The 19,998-nt window shown below is 45.7% G+C and overlaps 1 protein-coding gene across 1 annotated transcript; it reads left to right on the forward strand.

Annotated features, from left to right (window-relative positions):
* Nucleotides 1–1,548: 1,548 nt before the first annotated feature.
* Nucleotides 1,549–13,254, forward strand: BPIFA3 (BPI fold containing family A member 3). The gene is made up of 7 exons (XM_055543223.1): nt 1,549–1,672; nt 8,678–8,828; nt 9,839–9,946; nt 10,824–10,973; nt 12,164–12,248; nt 12,670–12,733; nt 13,250–13,254. Exons 1-7 carry the CDS (start codon nt 1,549–1,551, stop codon nt 13,252–13,254), a joined length of 687 nt encoding a protein of 228 aa, XP_055399198.1.
* Nucleotides 13,255–19,998: the final 6,744 nt, after the last annotated feature.

A 19,998-nucleotide genomic window follows, 5' to 3' on the forward strand; every position in this document is an offset into this window, starting at 1 on the left:
AGACCACCTGACCTGCCTCCTGAGAAATCTGTATGCAGGTCAAGAAGCAACAGTTAGAACTGGACATGAAACAACAGACTGGTTCTATATTGGGAAAAGAGTACATCAAGGCTGCATATTGTCACCCTTCTCATTTAACTTATATGCATAGTACATCATGCAAAATGCTGGACTGGATGAAGCACAAGCTGGAATCAAGATTGCCGGGAGAAATATCAATAACCTCAGATATGCAGATGACACCACCCTTATGGCAGAAAGTGAAGAAGAACTAAAGAGCCTCTTGATGAAAGTGAAAGAGGAGAGTGAAAAAGTTGGCTTAAAGCTCAACATTCAGAAAACGAAGATCATGGCATCTGGTCTCATCACTTAATGGCAAATAGATGGGGAAACAGTGAGAGACTTTATTTTGGGGGGCTCCAAAATCACTGCAGATGATGACCACAGCCATGAAATTAAAAGACGCTTACTCCTTGGAAGAAAAGCTATGACCAACCTAGACAGCATATTAAAAAGCAGAGACATTACTTTACCAACAAAGGTCCGTCTAGTCAAAGCTGTGGTTTTTCCAGTAGTCATGTATGGATGTTACAGTTGGACTATAAAGAAAGCTGAGAGCTGAAGAATTGATGCTTTTGAACTGTGGTGTTGGAGAAGACTCTTGAGAGTCCCTTGGACTGCAACTCCAGCCAGTCCATCCTAAAGGAAATCAGTCCTGAATATTCATTGGAAGGATTGATGCTGAAGCTGAAATTCCAATACTTTGGCCACCTGATGCGAAGAACTGACTCATTAGAAAAGGCCCTGATGCTGGGAAAGATTGAAGGCAGGAGGAGAAGGGGATGACAGAGGATGAGATGGTTGGATGGCATCACCGACTCAATGGACATGAGTTTGAGTAAGCTCTGGGAGTTGGTGATGAACAGGGAAGCTTGGCTTGCTGCAGTCCCTGGGGTCGCAAAGAGTCGTACACGACTGAGTGACTGAACTGAACTGAACAGAGACCAACCACTATTCATGTATTCATGTATCTCATCATTTCATGTATTCAGTCATTCAGTCATCAATAAACAATCACCAGCACTTAATTTCTACCAACCAAGCATGGTGGTAGACATTACAGATGATCCTGCCCTTAGGAAAATCCTAGCCCAATTGGGAAGCCTGAGATTAGCCATCCTCACCCATTCATTCATTCATTTATTCACTGAAGAGTCACCAACACCCAGGCTTTGCAGAGTCTGGGAGAGGACCCCTGCTGGATGACCCAACAGTGGGCTCTACTGGGTGTCTCCAAGCAACCAAGCCTCCCTCTGGATCCCTGGCCTCACCCCAGTGTTCCACCTGCTGCCCTCACCATGTGAGCAAGCCCCGGGGGCAGCTGCCAGAGCCCATCACAACACCTCCCCAGAGCATGCTGGGGGGCTAACTCTGGTGTCATCTTCCTACAAAAAACCATGAGTCCATTCATCCCGGTGGCCACCCTTGCAGCCATCCACCTGTGTATCAACTGATCTTTCTTGATACCCACAGGTCCCAGAACCCAAGATGCATTCTGTCTGGAGGCTCCTGGTCCTCCTCGGCTTGCTGGCCTTGCCCTCAGCCCTACACAAGCCACACCAGCCTGGCCTGGCCAAGACTCACACAGACAGCAAATTGGCTCTGGCGAGAAGTAAGATAACCTCATGCTCTGCCTGCTGTCACAGGGAGGGTGGGAAAGCATTACCCAGCTAGATGAGCTGAGATCAGTCACTTACCCTCTTATCTTTCTCTTTTTCGTAGACTCGAAGTACAAAAAATTGAGGTTGAGTTGATCATATGCCTATTCATAGCACATTGTCATTATCAGACGCCAATAGCAAGGCCCCTCTTGTGTTATTTTATGTTATTTTCCCCCCAACCTCTTGTTGTACTGTTTTTTCTGGATATTATTTTATGTTATTTTCCCCTAAACCTCTTATTATTCCCCTCTTCCTTGGCAGGCAATGCAGTGTGTTTAATATATGTGTTTTAAAATGCCCATATCCTTGTAAAATATAGGTTGGCCATAATGGTTGTTCAGGTTCTTCCATGACATCTTAATGATGTCAATAAATAAGTTGATGCCAACCCAATAAATAAGACTTCATTTTTTTTTTACTGTTTTTTCTGGACATTATGCTGTTGACATCTGTTGCTTCATATTAGTGCAGAAAAGTCCATGAAATTCATCCACTTCACCACCACTTGTCCATTTCCCTAGGGATGAACACTTGAGTTGTCTCCAACTCCCTGCTATTATAAACTGCACGGTGATGAACATTCTCATATGTGTTCCTTTTAGAACCTGTGGGAGAATTTCTCTGGGGTATATCCTAAAGGGAGATGGCTGGGCTCTAAGGCAGATGCAAACTGAATTTAAAGACTGCTAGGTTGCTCTCTAGAATGATTACATCCCTTCCAGTAGCAAACAAGCATACCTCTGTCCCCATGTTTCCCAACACTGAATCAGTCTTCTTGGGCTGCCATAGCAAGATACTACAGACCAGGGTGCTTGAACAATAGATATTTATTGTCTCACATCTCTGGAGGCTGGAAGTTCAAGTTGCCAGGGTTGGTTTCTGGTGAAACGTCTCTTCCTGGCTTGCAGAAAGCCACCTTGTGTCTTCACCAAGCCTTTGCTCTGTGTGCACACAGAGAGTGAGTGAGTGAGTGTACTCTGGTGTCTCTTCTTCTTCTTATAAGGACACCAGTCCCATTGGATTAAGGCCCCACCCTTAGGACCTGGTTTAAGCTTAACTCCTCCCTCAAGGCTTCATCTCCAAACAGAGTCAAATTGGAGTCTGAGGCTTCAATATGTTCATCTGGGGAGGGGTAGCGCAATTCAGTACATAATGTCATCTTTCTAAATGTCTGCTAGTCTGTTTTGTTTTGTTGTGAGCAATATCTAATTGTTGTAGCTTGACTATCTGATTAGTAGGAACTTTGAGCATCATATCTTTTTTTAATTTTATTTATTTATGACTGCACTGGGTCTTCGTTGCTTTCTTTAGTTTCCACAAGTAGGGGCTACTCTTCGTCACAGTGCTCGGGCTTCTCATTGCCTGGCCTCTCTTGTTGCGGAGCACAGGCTCTAGGCGTGCAGGCTGCAGTAGATGCAGCACATCAGCTCGATAGTTGCAGCTCATGGGCTCTAGAGCGTGGACTCAGCAGTTGGGGTGCATGGGCTTAGTCACCCTGCAGTATATGGGTCCTTAGCCAGTGAATTCTTAACCACTGGACCACCAGGGAGGTCCCGAGCATCACATCTTAATTTCTTTAGCCATTTTGACTTCTTTGAATTCCCTTTTCTTACCCTTTGCCCATTTTTCTATTTGCTTTCCATTTTTTAAATTCTCTTTCATTCGAGGAGATGTTAATTTATTTGACGTTAGTCCCTTGTCAGTCCAAGCACTGCTACCATTTCTCCCAAACTGTCATCTGTTAACTTTGTTTGTAGATGCTTCATTGAACAGGAATATTTTCAAACTTACATGTAAGATTTTAATTCATTTGGAGGCCATCTTTATGTATATTTATATACATAAGTTAGAGATTCAACTTCACTTCTCTCCATATGAGTCCATTTTCTCAACTCATCTACTAAATGATTAAGTTTCCAAACACGTGGATTCCTTTTTGAGTTCGGTGTTCTGTTTCTGTGTAACTGTTTCTGTACCAAGAACATAGTATTTTAAACACTACATCTTTGTAAAATGCCATTTCATCTGATAGAACTGTCTTCTTCCAAATGAATTTTAGACTGGGTTTAGTTCATTGAAAATCTTCTGGAAATTTAATTAGGATTTTATTGAATTTGTTTATGAATTTAATGATATTTTTGCAATATTACATTATCCAGTGGCAAACTTACTATACCTTTTCATTTATTCAGATTTTATTTTATAACCCTTAATAGAATTTTAAAGTTCAGTAAATGCTTTGAGCATGCTTTGTAAAATTGATTCCTAGAGATTTTGTGAGTTTTGTTGCCTCAGTAAATATTGCCTGATTTTCTATTATGTTTTCTAGTTGGTATTGCTGGTAAAGATGAGAGGAAAGTTGTTGATTTTTGAAAATTAATCTGCTACCCCAAAGTCTTATGGTTTATTAGTTCTAATAATTTGTCTTATTTATTCTGTTCAATTTTCTGTCTAGAGTATTACATCATCTGCAAATAGTGACAGTCTTTCCTATTTTCTTCTAAACCTTATAGTTCTTGTGCCTTTTTCTTATTTTGCAGTATAGCCAAGGTCTCCTATAGGGGTGGGAATATATCTAGAATTCTTCACTAAGTATATTTTCTGTAGGTTTTTCGAATATAGTTTTTATTTTGTTAAAGAAGTCCCCTTATATTCCTAGTTTCCTAAATTTTTCTTAATCGTAAATCCATATTAGCCTTTAACAAGTGCTTTTCTGCATCTAAAAATTACCTTTTTATATACATTATGTTAATATGATAAATTATATTAACAGATTTTCTTATGTTAAACCCATCCTAGCATTTCTAAAATAAATATTATATTTTATAATGTACTATAATTATATCTTTACAAGATACTATTTTATAATGTATTTTTATAGTATATTATAATGTATCTATAATGTATCAGTGTCAGATTTTGTTTTTTGGGGCTCCAAAATCACTGCAGATGGTGACTGCAGCCATGAAATTAAAAGACGCTTACTCCTTGGAAGGAAAGTTATGACCAACCCAGATAGCATATTCAAAAGCTCAGACATTACTTTGCCAGCAAAGGTCTGTCTAGTCAAGGCTATGGTTTTTCCTGTGGTCATGTATGGATGTGAGAGTTGGACTGTGAAGAAGGCTGAGCGCCGAAGAATTGATGCTTTTGAAGTGTGGTGTTGGAGAAGACTCTTGAGAGTCCCTTGGACTGCAAGGAGATCCAGCCAGTCCATTCTGAAGGAGATCAGCCCTGGGATTTCTTTGGAAGGAATGATGCACAAGCTGAAACTCCAGTACTTTGGCCACCTCATGCAAAGAGTTGACTCACTGGAAAAGACTCTGATGCTGGGAGGGATTGGGGGCAGAAGGAGAAGGGGACGACAGAGGATGAGATGGCTGAATGGCATCACTGACTCAATGGACGTGAGTTTAAGTGAACTCCGGGAGTTGGTGATGGACAGGGAGGCCTGGCGTGCTGTGATTCATGGGGTTGCAAAGAGTCGGACACGACTGAGCGACTGAACTCAACTGAACTGAATAATGTATCAAACCAAAATCTATATTTTGTAATGTCATGTGATATTTTTATAATGTACTATTAGGTTTTTCTGGAACTCTTTTGCTTTTTCGATGATCCAGCGGATGTTGGCAATTTGATCTCTGGTTCCTCTGCCTTTTCTAAAACCAGCTTGAACATCAGGAAGTTCATGGTTCACGTATTGCCGAAGCCTGGCTTGGAGAATTTTGAGCGTTACTTTACTAGCGTGTGAGATGAATGCAATTGTGAGGTAGTCTGAGCATTACATGGCCTTTCTTTGGGATTGGAATGAAAACTGACCTTTTCCAGTCCTGTGGCCACTGCTGAGTTTTCCAAATTTGCTGGCATATTGAGTGCAGCACTTTCACAGCATCATCTTTCAGGATTTGAAATAGCTCAACTGGAATTCCATCACCTCCACTAGCTTTGTTCATAGTGATGCTTTCTAAGGCCCACTTGACTTCACATTCCACGATGTCTGGCTCTAGGTGAGTGATCATACCATCGTGATTATCTTGGTCGTGAAAATCTTTTTTCTATAGTTCTTCTGTGTATTCTTGCCACCTCTTCTTAATATCTTGTGCTTCTGTTAGGTCCATACCATTTCTGTCCTTTATAGAGCTCATCTTTGCATGAAATGTTCCCTTGGTATCTCTAATTTTCTTGAAGAGATCTCTGCTCTTTCCCATTCTGTTGTTTTCCTCTATTTCTTTGCATTGATCGCTGAGGAAGGCTTTCTTATCTCTTCTTGCTATTCTTTGGAACTCTGCATTTAGATGTTTATATCTTTCCTTTTCTCCTTTGTTTTTTGCTTCTCTTCTTTTCACAGCTATTTGCAAGGCCTCCCCAGACAGCCATTTTGCTTTTTTGCATTTATTTTCCATGGGGATGGTCTTGATCCCTGTCTCCTGTGCAATGTCACGAACCTCTGTCCATAGTTCATCAGGCACTCTATCAGATCTAGTCCTTTAAATTTATTTCTCACTTCCACTGTATAATCATAAGGGATTTGATTTAGGTCATACCTGAATGGTCTAGTGGTTTTCCCTACTTTCTTCAATTTAAGTCTGAATTTGGCAATAAGGCTCTCATGATCTGAGCCACAGTCAACTCCCAGTCTTGTTTTTGCTGACTGTATAGAGCTTCTCTATCTTTGGCTGCAAAGAATATAATCAATCTGATTTCGGTGTTGACCATCTGGTGATGTCTATGTGTAGAGTCTTCTCTTGTGTTGTTGGAAGAGGGTGTTTGCTATGACCAGTGCATTCTCTTGGCAAAACTCTATTAACCTTTGCTCTGCTTCATTTTGTATTCCAAGACCAAATTTGCCTGTTACTCCAGGTGTTTCTTGACTTCCTACTTTTGCATTCCAGTCCCCTATAATGAAAAGGACATCTTTTTTGGGTGTTAGTTCTAAAAGGTCTTGTAGGTCTTCATAGAACCGTTCAACTTCAGCTTCTTCAGCATTACTGGTTGGGGCATAGACTTGGATTACTGTGATATTGAATGGTTTGCCTTGGAAACAAACAGAGATCATTCTGTCATTTTTGAGATTGCATCCAAGTACTGCATTCTGGACTCTTTTGTTGACCATGATGGCTACTCCATTTCTTCTAAGGGATTCCTGCCCACAGTAGTAGACATATTGGTCATCTGAGTTAAATTCACCCATTCCAGTCCATTTTAGTTCGCCAAAGCCTTTGACTGTGTGGATCACAAGAAACTGTGGAAAATTCTGAAAGAGATGGGAATCCCAGACCACCTGACCTGCCTCTTCAGAAACCTATATGCAGGTCAGGAAGCAACAGTTAGAACTGGACATGGAACAACAGACTGGTTCCAAATAGGAAAAGGAGTACATCAAGGCTGTATATTGTCACCCTGCTTATTTAACTTATATGCAGAGTACATCATGAGAAACGCTGGGCTGGAAGAGGCACAAGCTGGAATCAAGATTGCTGGGAGAAATATCAATAACCTCAGATATGTAGATGGCACCACCCTTATGGCAGAAAGTGAAGAGGAACTCAAAAGCCTCTTGATGAAAGTGAAAGAGGAGAGTGAAAAAGTTGGCTTAAAGCTCAACATTCAGAAAGCAAAGATCATGGCATCTGGTCCCATCACTTCATGGGAAATAGATGGGGAAAGTGTCAGACTTTATTTTTCTGGGCTCCAAAATCACTGCAGATGGTGATTTCAGCCATGAAATTAAAAGACGGTTACTCCTTGGAAGGAAAGTTATGACCAACCTAGATAGCATATTCAAAAGCAGAGACATTACTTTGCCAACAAGGGTCTGTCTAGTCAAGGCTATGGTTTTTCCAGTGGTCATGTATGGATGTGAGAGTTGGACTGTGAAGAAGGCTGAGTGCCGAAGAATTGATGCTTTTGAACTGTGGTGTTGGAAAAGACTCCTGAGAGTCCCTTGGACTGCAAGGAGATCCAACCAGTCCATTCTGAAGGAGATCAGCCCTGGGATTTCTTTGGAAGGAATGATGCACAAGCTGAAACTCCAGTACTTTGGCCACCTCATGCGAAGAGTTGACTCATTGGAAAAGACTCTGATGCTGGGAGGGATTGTGGGCAGGAGGAAGAGGGGATGACAGAGGATGAGATGGCTGGATGGCATCACCCACTCGATGGACATGAGTTTGAGTGAACGCCAGGAGTTGGTGATGGACAGGGAGGCCTGGCGTGCTGTGATTCATGGGGTCACAAAGAGTTGGACATGACTGAGCAACTGAACTGAAATGAACTATTAGGTTTGTTAGCTAGTCATTTATTCAGGATCTTAGCAAATTTTTCATATATAAAATTGATACATAACTTCCCTTGTACTGTTCTTTTTTTCTAATTTTTTATTTTTAATTGGAGGATAATTGCTTTGCAGTGTTGTGTTGGTTTCTGCTGTACGACAACGTGAATCAGCTATAAGTATACGTGTGCTCCTTCCCTCTTGAGCCTCCCTCACACCACTCCACCCCACCCCTCTAGGTCATCAATCTTGTACTGTTCTTGAAGCAAGTCGTACTAGCCTCATAAAATGAATTTTGCATCTTCTTTTCCCATTTACTTTCATAATTACCTTTTTATAAAGTTGGGTAAGAGTCTTCCATGAAACCAGGGACTCTTTGTGAACCATGGACTGTAGCCCGCCAGGCTCCCCTGTCCATGGAATTCTCCGGGCAAGAGCACTGGATGCTGGAGTGGGTTGCATTTCCTGCTCCAGGGGGTCTTCCTCCAGGGAACAAACCTGGGTCTCCTGCATTGCAGGCAGATTTCTTTATCATCTGAGCCACCAGGGAAGCCCCCAGTATATCACTCGGCAAAAAGTAGGTGCTGCAGCCAGCAACCTGGGCCTCCTGGCTTCAACACAACCCCCCTACATTTGCCAGGACATCATGCAACATCACTGGTCCCATGTCCATTTCCAGTTATTGCCCAGGGCCTCATGAAGCACAACACAGAGGGCCGAATCCAGAACATTCACCTCCTGGACAGTCTGAATGCCTCTGGGCAGATGGCCCCAGGGATGGTGGGCTGGCTAATCGGCAGCATGAGCCTTCATCACCATCAAGAAGGCAGGTGAGATCCTGAACACCATCCCTGACCCTGGGATTCCTTAAAAGGCTCTGGGTCAGAGGGCAGAGCTAAGGCCTGGAGGTGCAAGCCCGGTGAAGAAGGAAGGAGGGAAGATGAGTTGGGGGGTCACTGGGCAAGGCAGCACAGCATAGTCATTAAAGGTAGAGGTTTCGGGAGCAAAAGTGTCCTCACTTACATCCTGGCGCTGCCACCAACTTTGGGGAAATTTTTGGACCACTCTGATCTCATCTATGGCATAGGTACCCAGAGCACAGCCCAGATAACATCTGGGGTGCCATAGGAACCCAGGGCTAGAGTCAGACATTCGAACCCCACTTTATTGCTTGAAAGCTGTGTGACCCTGGGCAAGGTCACATTTGAGCTCCCCGAGCTTCAGCCTTGAGTCCCATCAGTGAAATGGGCATAATGGCCCCTGCATCCTGGAGTTGTTAGGGGCTTTCCCCACTGCACTCACAGCCACTGCACAGCCAGATTAAACAACTGCATAGCCATTGGTATAGTCAGTCTCACAGAACTGGGCCTGTCTTTCACCTTCACTTTCCCTCCTTCCTCTCAATGGATGCAGGTCTCAAAGCTACTCAGCTGTAACACCTGCTGTGCCCTTGACCTGCCTTCTCTGTGATCTGAATACCTTATTCCCTCCATTTTAATGAGTGCCAGTGCTCATCACCTTGCTGTATGAGGCCACAATCGCTTCCTTTCATTCATTCCTTTAACAGTCATCCTCTGAGAGTATTAGGCTGGCTCTGAGAACAAGCCCTGTGGCTGGGTCTGCAGTTGGCTGTGGGTTTCACGAGACAGCTGTATGGAGCTGTTAGGGGTGCTTGGGGTCAGCTTGCAGCCCAGGACTCCTACCGGGAGCTCTTGCCAGCAGAACACCTGTAAAAGGATCTGACTCCAAACCCAACTGCCAGCCTTGTCTGTCAACCCAAGGTCTTGAGGTCTGAGGTCCTTCAGCATTGGTGGGGGCCTTTTTCTCCTTCCTTGTGTAGTGCCAACATTACCAACGCTCAGCTGGACTATGGTGGGATCCGGATGTCTTTCCATAAGGAATGGTTCACAGCAAACATCTCACTTGGATTTGACGTTGACTTGAGACTGTGAGTTATACAGAAGCAGGGTCTAAAGGGCACTGTTCCTCTTCATTGGGAAGCTGGGAGGTGAGGCAGGCAGATTTTGGCCATTTGGGGAACACAGATCTTTCTGCTCCAACCTGGTTTCAAATCCTGGTTTCCAAACTCACTTGCTATGTAACCTCAGGCAAGTCACTTCACCTCTCTGAGCCTTGGTTTCTTCAGCTGAAATGTGGATGGCCATCACTGATAAGTGGAGACAGGTCATTTGCTCATTTAAACCTATGTGAGTTCCCTACAATGATCTTTAAAAAGACAAACACTTTAATGATCTCATCACCCTTCCCTCTGCCTGTTTAAACTGTCCTTTAACATTTGCTGCTCTCAAGGAAATGAAGGGCTCCACTAAATGATAAAGATTTTTATAATAAAATTAAATCTCCATTTTTTAATTCCCAAGGCCCCCTCCCAGAAAGTGTTAGTCACTCAGTCATGTCTGACTCTTTGCCACCCCATAGACTGTAGCCTGCCAGGCTCCTCTGTCAATGGGATTTCCCAGGCAAGAATACTGGAGTGGGTTGCCATTCCTTTCTCTAGGGGATCTTCCCAACGCAGGAATTGAACCCGGGTCTCTTGGCTTGCAGGAAGATTATTTTACCATCTGAGCAACCAGGAAAGCCCAAAGGCCCCCTAATCTAGTCTATTTAAAAGGATCTTTGGAAGCCACTCAGGCTAATAACATTTTTCTCCTTAATCACTGACAACAGAATTTAACATCCAGGCACCGTGGAGCCCCACTGGGCTGGTTTGGCAAAACAGCCACTCTCCATGTTGACTGCTTTCTCCTCCCTCTACTCTTTCTCTGTCCCCTGCCCTTCCCTCTCCTCCTCTCTCTCATCCCCAGGCCTTTCAATAACCATATCATAAAGACACACGAACGCATGAACCTCTCTGTGGAGTTCTGGCTGGAGAAAGATGAGTTTGGCCGGAGGGATCTGGTGATAGGCAAATGCCACGTGGAGCCCAGGAGTGTCCACACGACCTTCCTCACTGAGTAAGATCCCAGCTTCCCCTTCCCAGGGCTGGGCCCCTTCTGGACTGACACTGGCTTCGGTCGCACGTCTCCACCACCTCCTGGGAAAGCCCTAGACCGACCTCACGCTTTCCCCCAGATCTCTTCCTCCTCCTGCATTCCCATCCTGGGGATGGCCCTGCCACCCTCCCAGAAGCCAGACTCTTCCTCCCCCTCCCCACAGGTCATCTTCACCAGGTCCCATCAGTGACCTTCTGGCAGCCCTCACCTGCTCCCTCTCTCTCCATCCCCACACCCACTGGCCGGGCTCATAGTCCACTTTCTGAACCTCCTCTGGCTTTCCCTGACTCAGACCTCACTGCCTTCACTCCGTTCTCCCCCTGCAGCAGGGAGACTTTCTGGTCTTCATTCTCCCCCAGTCCAGAAATCTGGTCTTGTTCCCCCAGCCTCTGCCTCAAACCCTCCAGCAGTTCTCCAACACCCTCTGGATAGAGAGCAAACTCCTGGCTGTCACTCAAGGCCCTGCTTGTCCTGTCCCATGCCCCACTCTGCGGTCCTGTGCCCTCGAGCCTCTCAGGACTCCCTCCATCAGCATGATATATTTTCCTGCCACTGTGCCTTTGCACATGCTGGTCCTTAGGCCTACACGCCCCTCCCTTCTCCTTTAAAGCTCCTCCTCATCACTCAGCCAGTCAACAGATACTAGATGAGGGCCTACTATGTGCTAGGCATGGTGTGCTTACTGCTAGGGATACAGTAGTGAGCAAGATAGAAAAAAACAGATCTAAATGAAGATCTGTAGGCTGGCTGACCAAGTGAGTGAATCCCAACAGACTAGTGAGTCCCTCAAGGGCAAGATCTATGTCTGATTTCTCTCCATAATTCCAGATGGCTGAAAGCAACTAGGTCCTCAGTGTATGTCCGTTCATTTATTCATCAGATATTCACTGAATGCCTAGATCATGCCAGATATCCACAAAGAGGACTGTGGGGTGTGGCTACTGACCTGGTTCTAATCTAATCAGCACTTAACTAGCTGTGTGACCTTGGGCAAGGCACATCACTTCGCCCTTTGATTACTGCTTACCGTGACACCTCTCATGTAGAGCTGGCTGAGGAGTCAATGGCTGTGTGAGATGCTCTCCACACACAGACCTTGCCGTTAGCGTTCCCTGTATTTATCTATGCAATACACCCACCTCTCTTTCTAGAGCTATCCCACCAAAGGTGAATCCTTTTCTCCGCAACTTCAGAGACAACCTGGAAAAAGTTATCCCACATCTGATAGAAAGTCAGGTAAGTTTGAGAAAAAGGGTTTTCACCTTGGGCATCCTTGAGTCTGTGGGTCAGGGCATATATATTGGCATTTCATTGGAGAAATGGGTCTTTAGAACCTGGGAAATCTCCATTAAAATGTTCAGTTTTGCCATCTACCATCTGTGTCCTTAAGCAAGTGACTTAGCCTCCCTGAACCTCAGTTTCCCCATCTGTAGCATGGGAACCATCACACTCTCTATCTTACAGAAAGTCACAGAGATTTAGGGGGACAAAGCAGAGTAGTGTGGTGCATGGCTCCTGGCAAATAGTTGGCACTCAATACAGGAGAGCCACTCTTGCCATGATTCCTTGTTGAAATCCCATGGCTCCCAGCCACAAGCCCTCCAGGTTTCTTCTTCCAGTCCCTGGTCTGACCCTTCTTTCTGGCCTGGTGGCCCAGGTATGTCCTCTGATTGACGAGATACTCAGGCAGCTGGATGTGAAACTGTTGAAAAGCCTCATGGGTAAGTGAGCACCTGTGTCCATTTGGTGGGGAGGACTGAAGATGGGCAAATGGACAAGAGAGCTGCCCCTGCTTCAGCTCCCATGGAGGCCTTCTGAGGGGTACCTGCATGTGCTCTGAGGACACTTGGAGGTGAATGTGTGACCATGACCATCACTGTCTGCAAGTGAGGTGGGACAGTGGAGGGCACCCCTACCAATCAGGCTGTACTCCATCAAACCTCCAGGTCACCAGAGCTTCCCCCAAGATCTCCACTCAATCCTTTAGGGAATACTGACCTCTTACCTGAGCTCACCTGAGCCCCCGTTGCAGATAAACAGATAAAGTCCCTGCCTTCAGGGAACTCACTGTGAATGGAAGACACAAGAAGTGATTAGATATCGTTTGAAGAGTTTCAATGCAAGTGTTCCCAGCACTGGGCCTTGGTCATCATGGAAGGATGAGAGACCCCTTCAGTGTGGAGCTGGGGAGTTGGGGGCAGACACTTGGTGACTGATTCTGCCTCTTCTCCTTACAGAATAGGATATTGCTCATGAACTCAACCAACTCTGAGTCCAGCCAACCTTCCATGAACCAGACTTGAGCACCCTCCAGCAGCCACTGATGATTAGAGGGAAAAAACACACTTGGAGACCTTAAGTCTCCCTTACGGTGGGGTTTCTGATGCCCCAAAAACTTGTACCACAGGTTCTATGGACATCCTGTCCTCTTCCATAATAAATTCTAGCTCTGAAGAGTGCAAAGGTCTGCACTAGGTCCTGAGGTTTGGATTCCAGAAGTCAGACCTGATGAAGATCCATCCTGAGACTAGATATACCTGGGTTTGCTCATCAGCCCAGAAATGACACAGAAAACATCGTTTCTTATCCTGTAATTGGCAGCCAGTAGCCCCCATCCATGGATCTGCTCAACAGTGCAGGGAGGGTCCTGTTGAGATTTCCCATTCTCTCATCCATTCAACCCATGTTTATTAAGCACCTGGGTTCCCTGGTGGCTCAGATGGTAGAGTCTGCCCACAATGCAGGAGACCTGGATTTGATCCCTGGGTTGGGAAAATCCCCTGGAGAAGGAAATATAATCCACTCCAGTATTCTTGCCTGGAGAATTCCATGGAGAGAGGAGCCTGGAGGGCTATAGTCCATGGGGTTGCAAAGAGCTGGACATGACTGAGCGACTAACACTTTCACTTTATTGAGCATCTAATACGTGCCAACCACTCTGCTGGATTCCAGGGGAGTGAAGAATGGTGATAGAGTGGTAAAGTAGAAACACTTGCACCAAACAGATCTGCGTTCAAGTTCAATTCAACTCAAAAAGAAGTTCCATGAGCAGATGGACATGTGCATCAGGGTAGCCAGTGACGACACACCCCCCACCCGCCCCCAGCATCGGCCTGGCACATTTACTCGTGATTAGATGCTGGGTGAGTCCTGGTCTTAGGACTCCCTGGCTGTGTCAGGGACAAGGCACGTAACCTTTTGGTCTTCCTCCCTTGCAGAAAGGGGATAGAAATCTTGCAGGACGTGGAGCAACAGGAGCCAGCACACTACTGGAGGGAGGCGAGTCATAACTCCACTTTATAAAACTAGGTGGCAGCATCTCCAGAAGGGCAACATATTCCTCCCTCTGACCCAAAATCCTGCCCCTAAGTACAGAAATACGTGTCTGTGGACCCCACAAGACCTGTCCAAGATTGCTCGTGGCAGCCATAGTCATAAGAGTCCCAAAGTGAAATCTCCCTAAGTGCACATCTAAAAAAAAGGATAAATACAGTGGATAGATAAATAGCTTGTGGGACGGTCACCAGCAGAATCCTCTACAGTAATGGGAATGACCTGCACTCACTCGACTCCATGGATGGATCTCACACACCTAATAAAGCCAGGCTCCGAAACACAGATCTCCCATCTATGTGAAGCTCCAAAACAGCAGACCTAATCCATGCAGTCAGCAGTTAAGTTGGTGTTATCCTCGGGGAGATGCTTGGTGACTAGAAGTAGAGGGAGGGGCTCTGCAGGGCTGATGCCATTCTGTTACTTGATCTGGGTGCTGATTTACAGGGAAGGTGTTCAGTTTGTGAAAGTTCATTGAGCTATTCACTTATGTGCGTTTTTCCCCTTTATGTTATAGTTTAACCAAAAATTTTTATTCTGAAAATAAAAACTATTTACCCTGCAAGATATTTGCAGGAATACACAAAAGCAGTTGCAGCATGATTAACATGTGCTAGGTCCATGGGAAGTGCTAATTAAAAGTCATTTAATTTGTTGTTAATAAGTTGATTAATGACTATTCAATTCTTTTTTTTTTTTTTTAGTTGCAGTGTGAGAACTCTTAGTTATGGCATGGGACCTAGTTCCTTAATCAGGGATTGAACGTGGGCCCCCTGCATTGGGAGCTCGGAGTCTTAGCCACTGGGACCACCAGAGAAGTCCCTCAGTTGTTAAATATAGATTCCTGTCCTCTTCCACCCAAGGCAAGGAAGAGCATACTGAAAAATAAAGAGGAAATAACACACACACACAATTAATAGCAGTAACACACACATTTAAGGACTCAGCATATGCCAAGCTTGGTGCTCAGAGCTTGCATCCAGCATCTTATCAAATCCTCACAGCAACCCCATGAAGTTCAAAACTGTTCTCTTATTCAAAACTGCTCTTCTTACACAGCCAGGAAATGACCAAGCCAACTGCACTCAAGCAGCCAGACTCCAGAGCCCACAACTTTGACCACTGTGGATCGCCCACTTCACTCCCAACATCCCTGCACCCATCTACACACACCCTACACTTAGGGGAAAATGATGAAATATTCATTCAGCTTGACTGACAAGCTCAAACAAGGAGGTGTCAACAGTTGAGATGAGAATGGGGCAAGCGATACTCACGTCTCTATCTTTCAACTCATACTCCCTAATCCAAAATGCTTCACCGGGGATTTGCAACCCTAAACGCCCACGTTCACACAAAAGATTCCCCTTGACAGCCTTGAGTTTACGGGATTTTCCTGCTCGTGATTCAGAGAGCAAACACAGGAGGGCTGGGCCTCATCCTCCGGCGACGTTACCTGGTCCCTCGGTGAAAGCGGCTTTTGTCCACCTTTCTTCTGACCCCTGCCAGGAGTGCCTTTCTCAAGAGCCCTCCTTGGGTTTCTTGAATTCTGGGTTTTGTTTTGTTTTGTTTTAAGGTTCACAGAGCTGTGGACTCATCATATTTTCTCCTGGAGGAGCTTGGTACACAATGGACCTCTAATATGATACCGGGGTCTGGGGTAGGGGGTAATTGAAGCAGAAATTCAGCCCCAAATACTCAGATGCTTGCTCCAGACCCTGCCCGCCTATGCTTGTAACGACTTCCTCTCGCTTCCATACAGAGTTCTGGCTCCCAGGGGACACAGCTAGCGTCCCACTCCCAAGTTCTGGAGAGCAGACCTTGCACAATTGAAAAATAAAATGAACTCTGCCCTTTAAAAAGGGATCTCTTGATTCACAAAACAATGCCAGCAAAGACTCCCCAACACAATCACAGTCTGATATGTAGGATGAAAAGGGCACAATCTCCAGTTTGTGAGAAACACAACGAGGAGGCACTGACGTCACCAACGCGGAAAACACTGTCTTGAAACGTTAGCTGGGTGTCCGTCCACACTTCTTGATGCCTCATGACCCTTGTCCTGCTCGGGGCAGCGAAACCAGCCACACCGGTGCTTCCAGGAAGGGCAACTGCAGCAGAAGCTGAGAGAAGGCTTTTGAGTCTGCGAAGCCTGGGTCTCTGACAAAGCATCAGTGACAAAGAACAGATGAGTGGTTGCCAGTTGCAGGGGCGGGAGGGAGTTGGGAGAAGGGAAGGAGTGACTCTGAAAGGGCGGCATGAGGGTATTTTGGGGGTGATGGACATGTTCTGTAGTAACCTGGTTATTATTGTGGCTACATAAAACTATTCATGTGTTAAAACTCATTGAATTATCAGATCAGATCAGATCAGTCGCTGAGTCGTGTCCAACTCTTTGCGACCCCATGAATCGCAGCACGCCAGGCCTCCCTGTCCATCACCCCAAAAGTCAATTTTACTGTAGGTTAATTATTTTTTAAGCCTGAGTTTTTCAATTTCAAAATGTGGGACATAGGAGAATAGCATGTATATGACTATGTTATAGCATAGTCTAATGTATAGTCTAATGCTATCCATTAAGAATAGCATGCATATGGCTAATTGAAGCAAGGTTTCTTGCTCCCAGGACTAGAAAATCTCCCTGTTTGTGGAGTATGTGAGAGTCCAAGAGAAACCGAAGAGCACATAGTTGTTGTGGGTTCTGAGAAGTGTCTCCTGCTTCTCCCCAGGCAAACCTTGGCGTGAGAGGAGGGCCAGCAGAAACCCCAGGTCAAATTGGGGGATTCCAGAATGGGCAGAGTCTGTGCCCCTATTCCCTTCCAGAGCCAGGAAAGATGGCTGGACCCCAAGGAGAGAAGGTCAACTGGAAGGTCATAGTCCAGACAGATGGGCTAAGGTCCTGCCCAAGGCCCAAGGAATTGCAACACAGAACACTTCTGGGTGTCCAGCAAGAGAGTAAAAAGTAAAGGCTAAATTTAAAGGGATGGAATTTCCCTGATGTTCCAGTGGTTAGAATCCACCTGCTAATGCAGGGAATGAAGGTTTAACCCCTAGTCAGGGATCTAAGATCCCACATACCATGGAGCAACTAAGCCTGCCTGCAGCAACGACTGAGCCCATACCTGGCAATGAAAGATCCCCCAGGCTTCAACCAAGACCCAGTGCAGACAAATAAGAGGGAAGGAACGGGGTGGGGGTGGGACGGAGGTTCAAGACGGAGGGGACGTTAAGTATATCAGTGGTTGATTCGTGTTGTTTTATGGCAGAAACTAGCACGATACTGTAAAGCGATTATCCTCCAATTAAAAATAAAAGAGAAAATATAATTTAAAAAGTTAACTCGAAGGGGCTTTTAGGATGGAAGGAAAGCACAGCATTTAGGCATCAAGGGACTAAATGGGGTGTGGCTGTCTCTACATTTCCAGTCAAAACAAGGACAGGGCAGCCTCCTTCAGATGCCCTGGCACCAATAAAGCCCCTGGAACAGAAATAAAATGCCAGGGGGAAATGGGGAAAGTTCTGTTATTCAACAAAATGATACTTGAAATATTAAACTCTACATACATTGGGGGGGGGGGGGTGGCGGGCGGGGGGAACATGTAGGGAAGTTCCCTGGTGGCCTAGTGGTTAGGATTCAATGCTGCCATTATGGAGGCCTGGGTTCAATCCCTGGTCAGGGAACCATCCCACATGCCATGTGGCAAGATGCAACCAAAATACAATAAATGAAAAAATAAAGGGATTATATATTTAAAAAGAAAACCATGTAGGGACTTAATAATCCACCTTCCAATGCAGGAAACACGGGTTTGATCCCTGGTCTAGGAACCAAGATCCCACATGCCACAGAGCAACTAAGCTCAGGAGCTGCAACTACCGACCTGCACGCTCGGAGCCGGTGCACCACAGCCAGAGCCCACGCACTGCAACAAAGATCCCCGTGATGCAACTAAGACTCGGCACAGCCAAACAGGTAGTACGTTTTTTTAACTTTTTAAACTTTTTTTTTTTTTAAAGAAAACCATGTAGACACACGAGCTTATGCACTGAACATAAACCCCCTCCTTAGATATTATCCCCACAGCCCTGTGAGGTAGATAATAACTTCCCATTTTACAGATGAGGAAACTGAGGTTCAAAGGATTGGAGGGACTTGCCCAGGGTCATAGGATTTGAACCAGGGCAATATGTGCCCAAAGCCATCCCCTTTCTGCCGTAACACAAATGTAACTTCCTAGCTTGGCTGTTAGCTGTCCAGTAACAAACTTGAATCCATTCCCTGACTTATCTGCCTCTGTTTCCCCAAAAGATAGTAACAATGTGACCCAGTCCAGAAGAGCTGTACCAAAATAACAAAAAAAGGGGGCCCCTCGGAGGGTGACTGTCAACACACAGGCTGTGGGAACAGTCTGGTATGTGCTTGAACGGATAACTGAGTTCAAAGCCACAGCCTCCTAGAGGCATCAGCCAGACTCACAGGAAGCAGGAGTAGCTCCTGTGACGGTCTGAGATGAAGGGAGGGCAGCACGGCTCACTGTTTACCAGTACATCAGACAGGGGGGAGAATTCTGATTCCACGACTCACTCGCTGTGTGTTCCTCGGCAATAATCACCCTCTCTGAACCTTAGTCTCCTCTGACATTTGAGGTTCAACCATATCAACCAATCATGTCAAAGATGAAGTTCATGTATGGAAAGCATCTGGCACACAGTAGGTCCTCAATAAATGTGCATTTCCTCCTTCACTCTCTGCTTTTGCTTATAAGGTGTTTGGTCCCACAAGACAAGAGCTGCTCTCACTGGACTAAGACCTGGAACTCCCTGTGCCTCATTTTTTTTTCATCTGTAAAACAGACTCCAAAGACCCAAGGGGTGGGAACAAATTCCTCATACCTTCATTTGGGGAAGGGGAGAAAAAAGGGTAAGGGTAGAGATCGGGATGCCACACAATCCCTCAGGCCTGGGACACCGGGTAGCCTTTTTCAGGTTATACAAGTGGGAGCATGACATTCACAGATGGAGGGATGTAAAATGGTCAGAGCATGCCCAAGGCATCCTCATTTCAGCCCAGTGATCAAGAGAAAGAACTGGAGCATGGATACCTGGGCCCCACGCCCACCGTGAGACTCTGGACTTGTCTCAGACTCCAAGCCTCAGTTTCCCCCTTTGTAAAATGGATGTATTCATTCCCACCCCACACAAGGCTATGAGGATTCGTGAAGGGCTGGATGTGAAAAATAGCAATGCTGGGCCTGACATTTAGGCAGAGCTCCACAAGCCTTAGCTGTTGACACTGTTTTATTGTGATTATTATCCAGTAGCTTGAGTCCTAATGACACTGACCAGGGTTCTTGGCCTTCCTTAGTCAATAGAAATTGACTAGAGGCTAGACAATAAGTTCAGGGAAGACTTTATTGGGGCCCCTGCTAACAGCAGGGGGAAGCGAAAATAAGTAACAGGCTCCCTTGCTCCCTCCCCAAGGCGGGGCATTCTGGTTCCTTCTATGGGGTGAGGGTAGGGGGTGTGTCCAGGGGTTGGGCTGGACAGGGGCTTAAATGGTCTGCCCACCCTTTTGATGGTGTTGGGTGCAGGGGGTATGTGCAGTACCCTGCTTTTGCTCCCGACCACCACCCCCTCGGTTTTGGTTCTCAGC

This window comes from Bubalus kerabau, chromosome 13 (genome assembly GCF_029407905.1).
Source record: "Bubalus kerabau isolate K-KA32 ecotype Philippines breed swamp buffalo chromosome 13, PCC_UOA_SB_1v2, whole genome shotgun sequence".
Lineage (NCBI taxonomy): Eukaryota > Metazoa > Chordata > Mammalia > Artiodactyla > Bovidae > Bubalus > Bubalus kerabau.

Coding starts and splice junctions, on each gene's coding strand:
- BPIFA3 (XM_055543223.1), top strand. CDS start 1,549: ATGCATTCTGTCTGGAGGCTCCTGGTCCTCCTCGGCTTGCTGGCCTTG. Junction 8,829..9,838: donor CATCACCATCAAGAAGGCAG/GTGAGATCCTGA, acceptor TTCCTTGTGTAG/TGCCAACATTACCAACGCTC. Junction 12,249..12,669: donor CACATCTGATAGAAAGTCAG/GTAAGTTTGAGA, acceptor CTGGTGGCCCAG/GTATGTCCTCTGATTGACGA.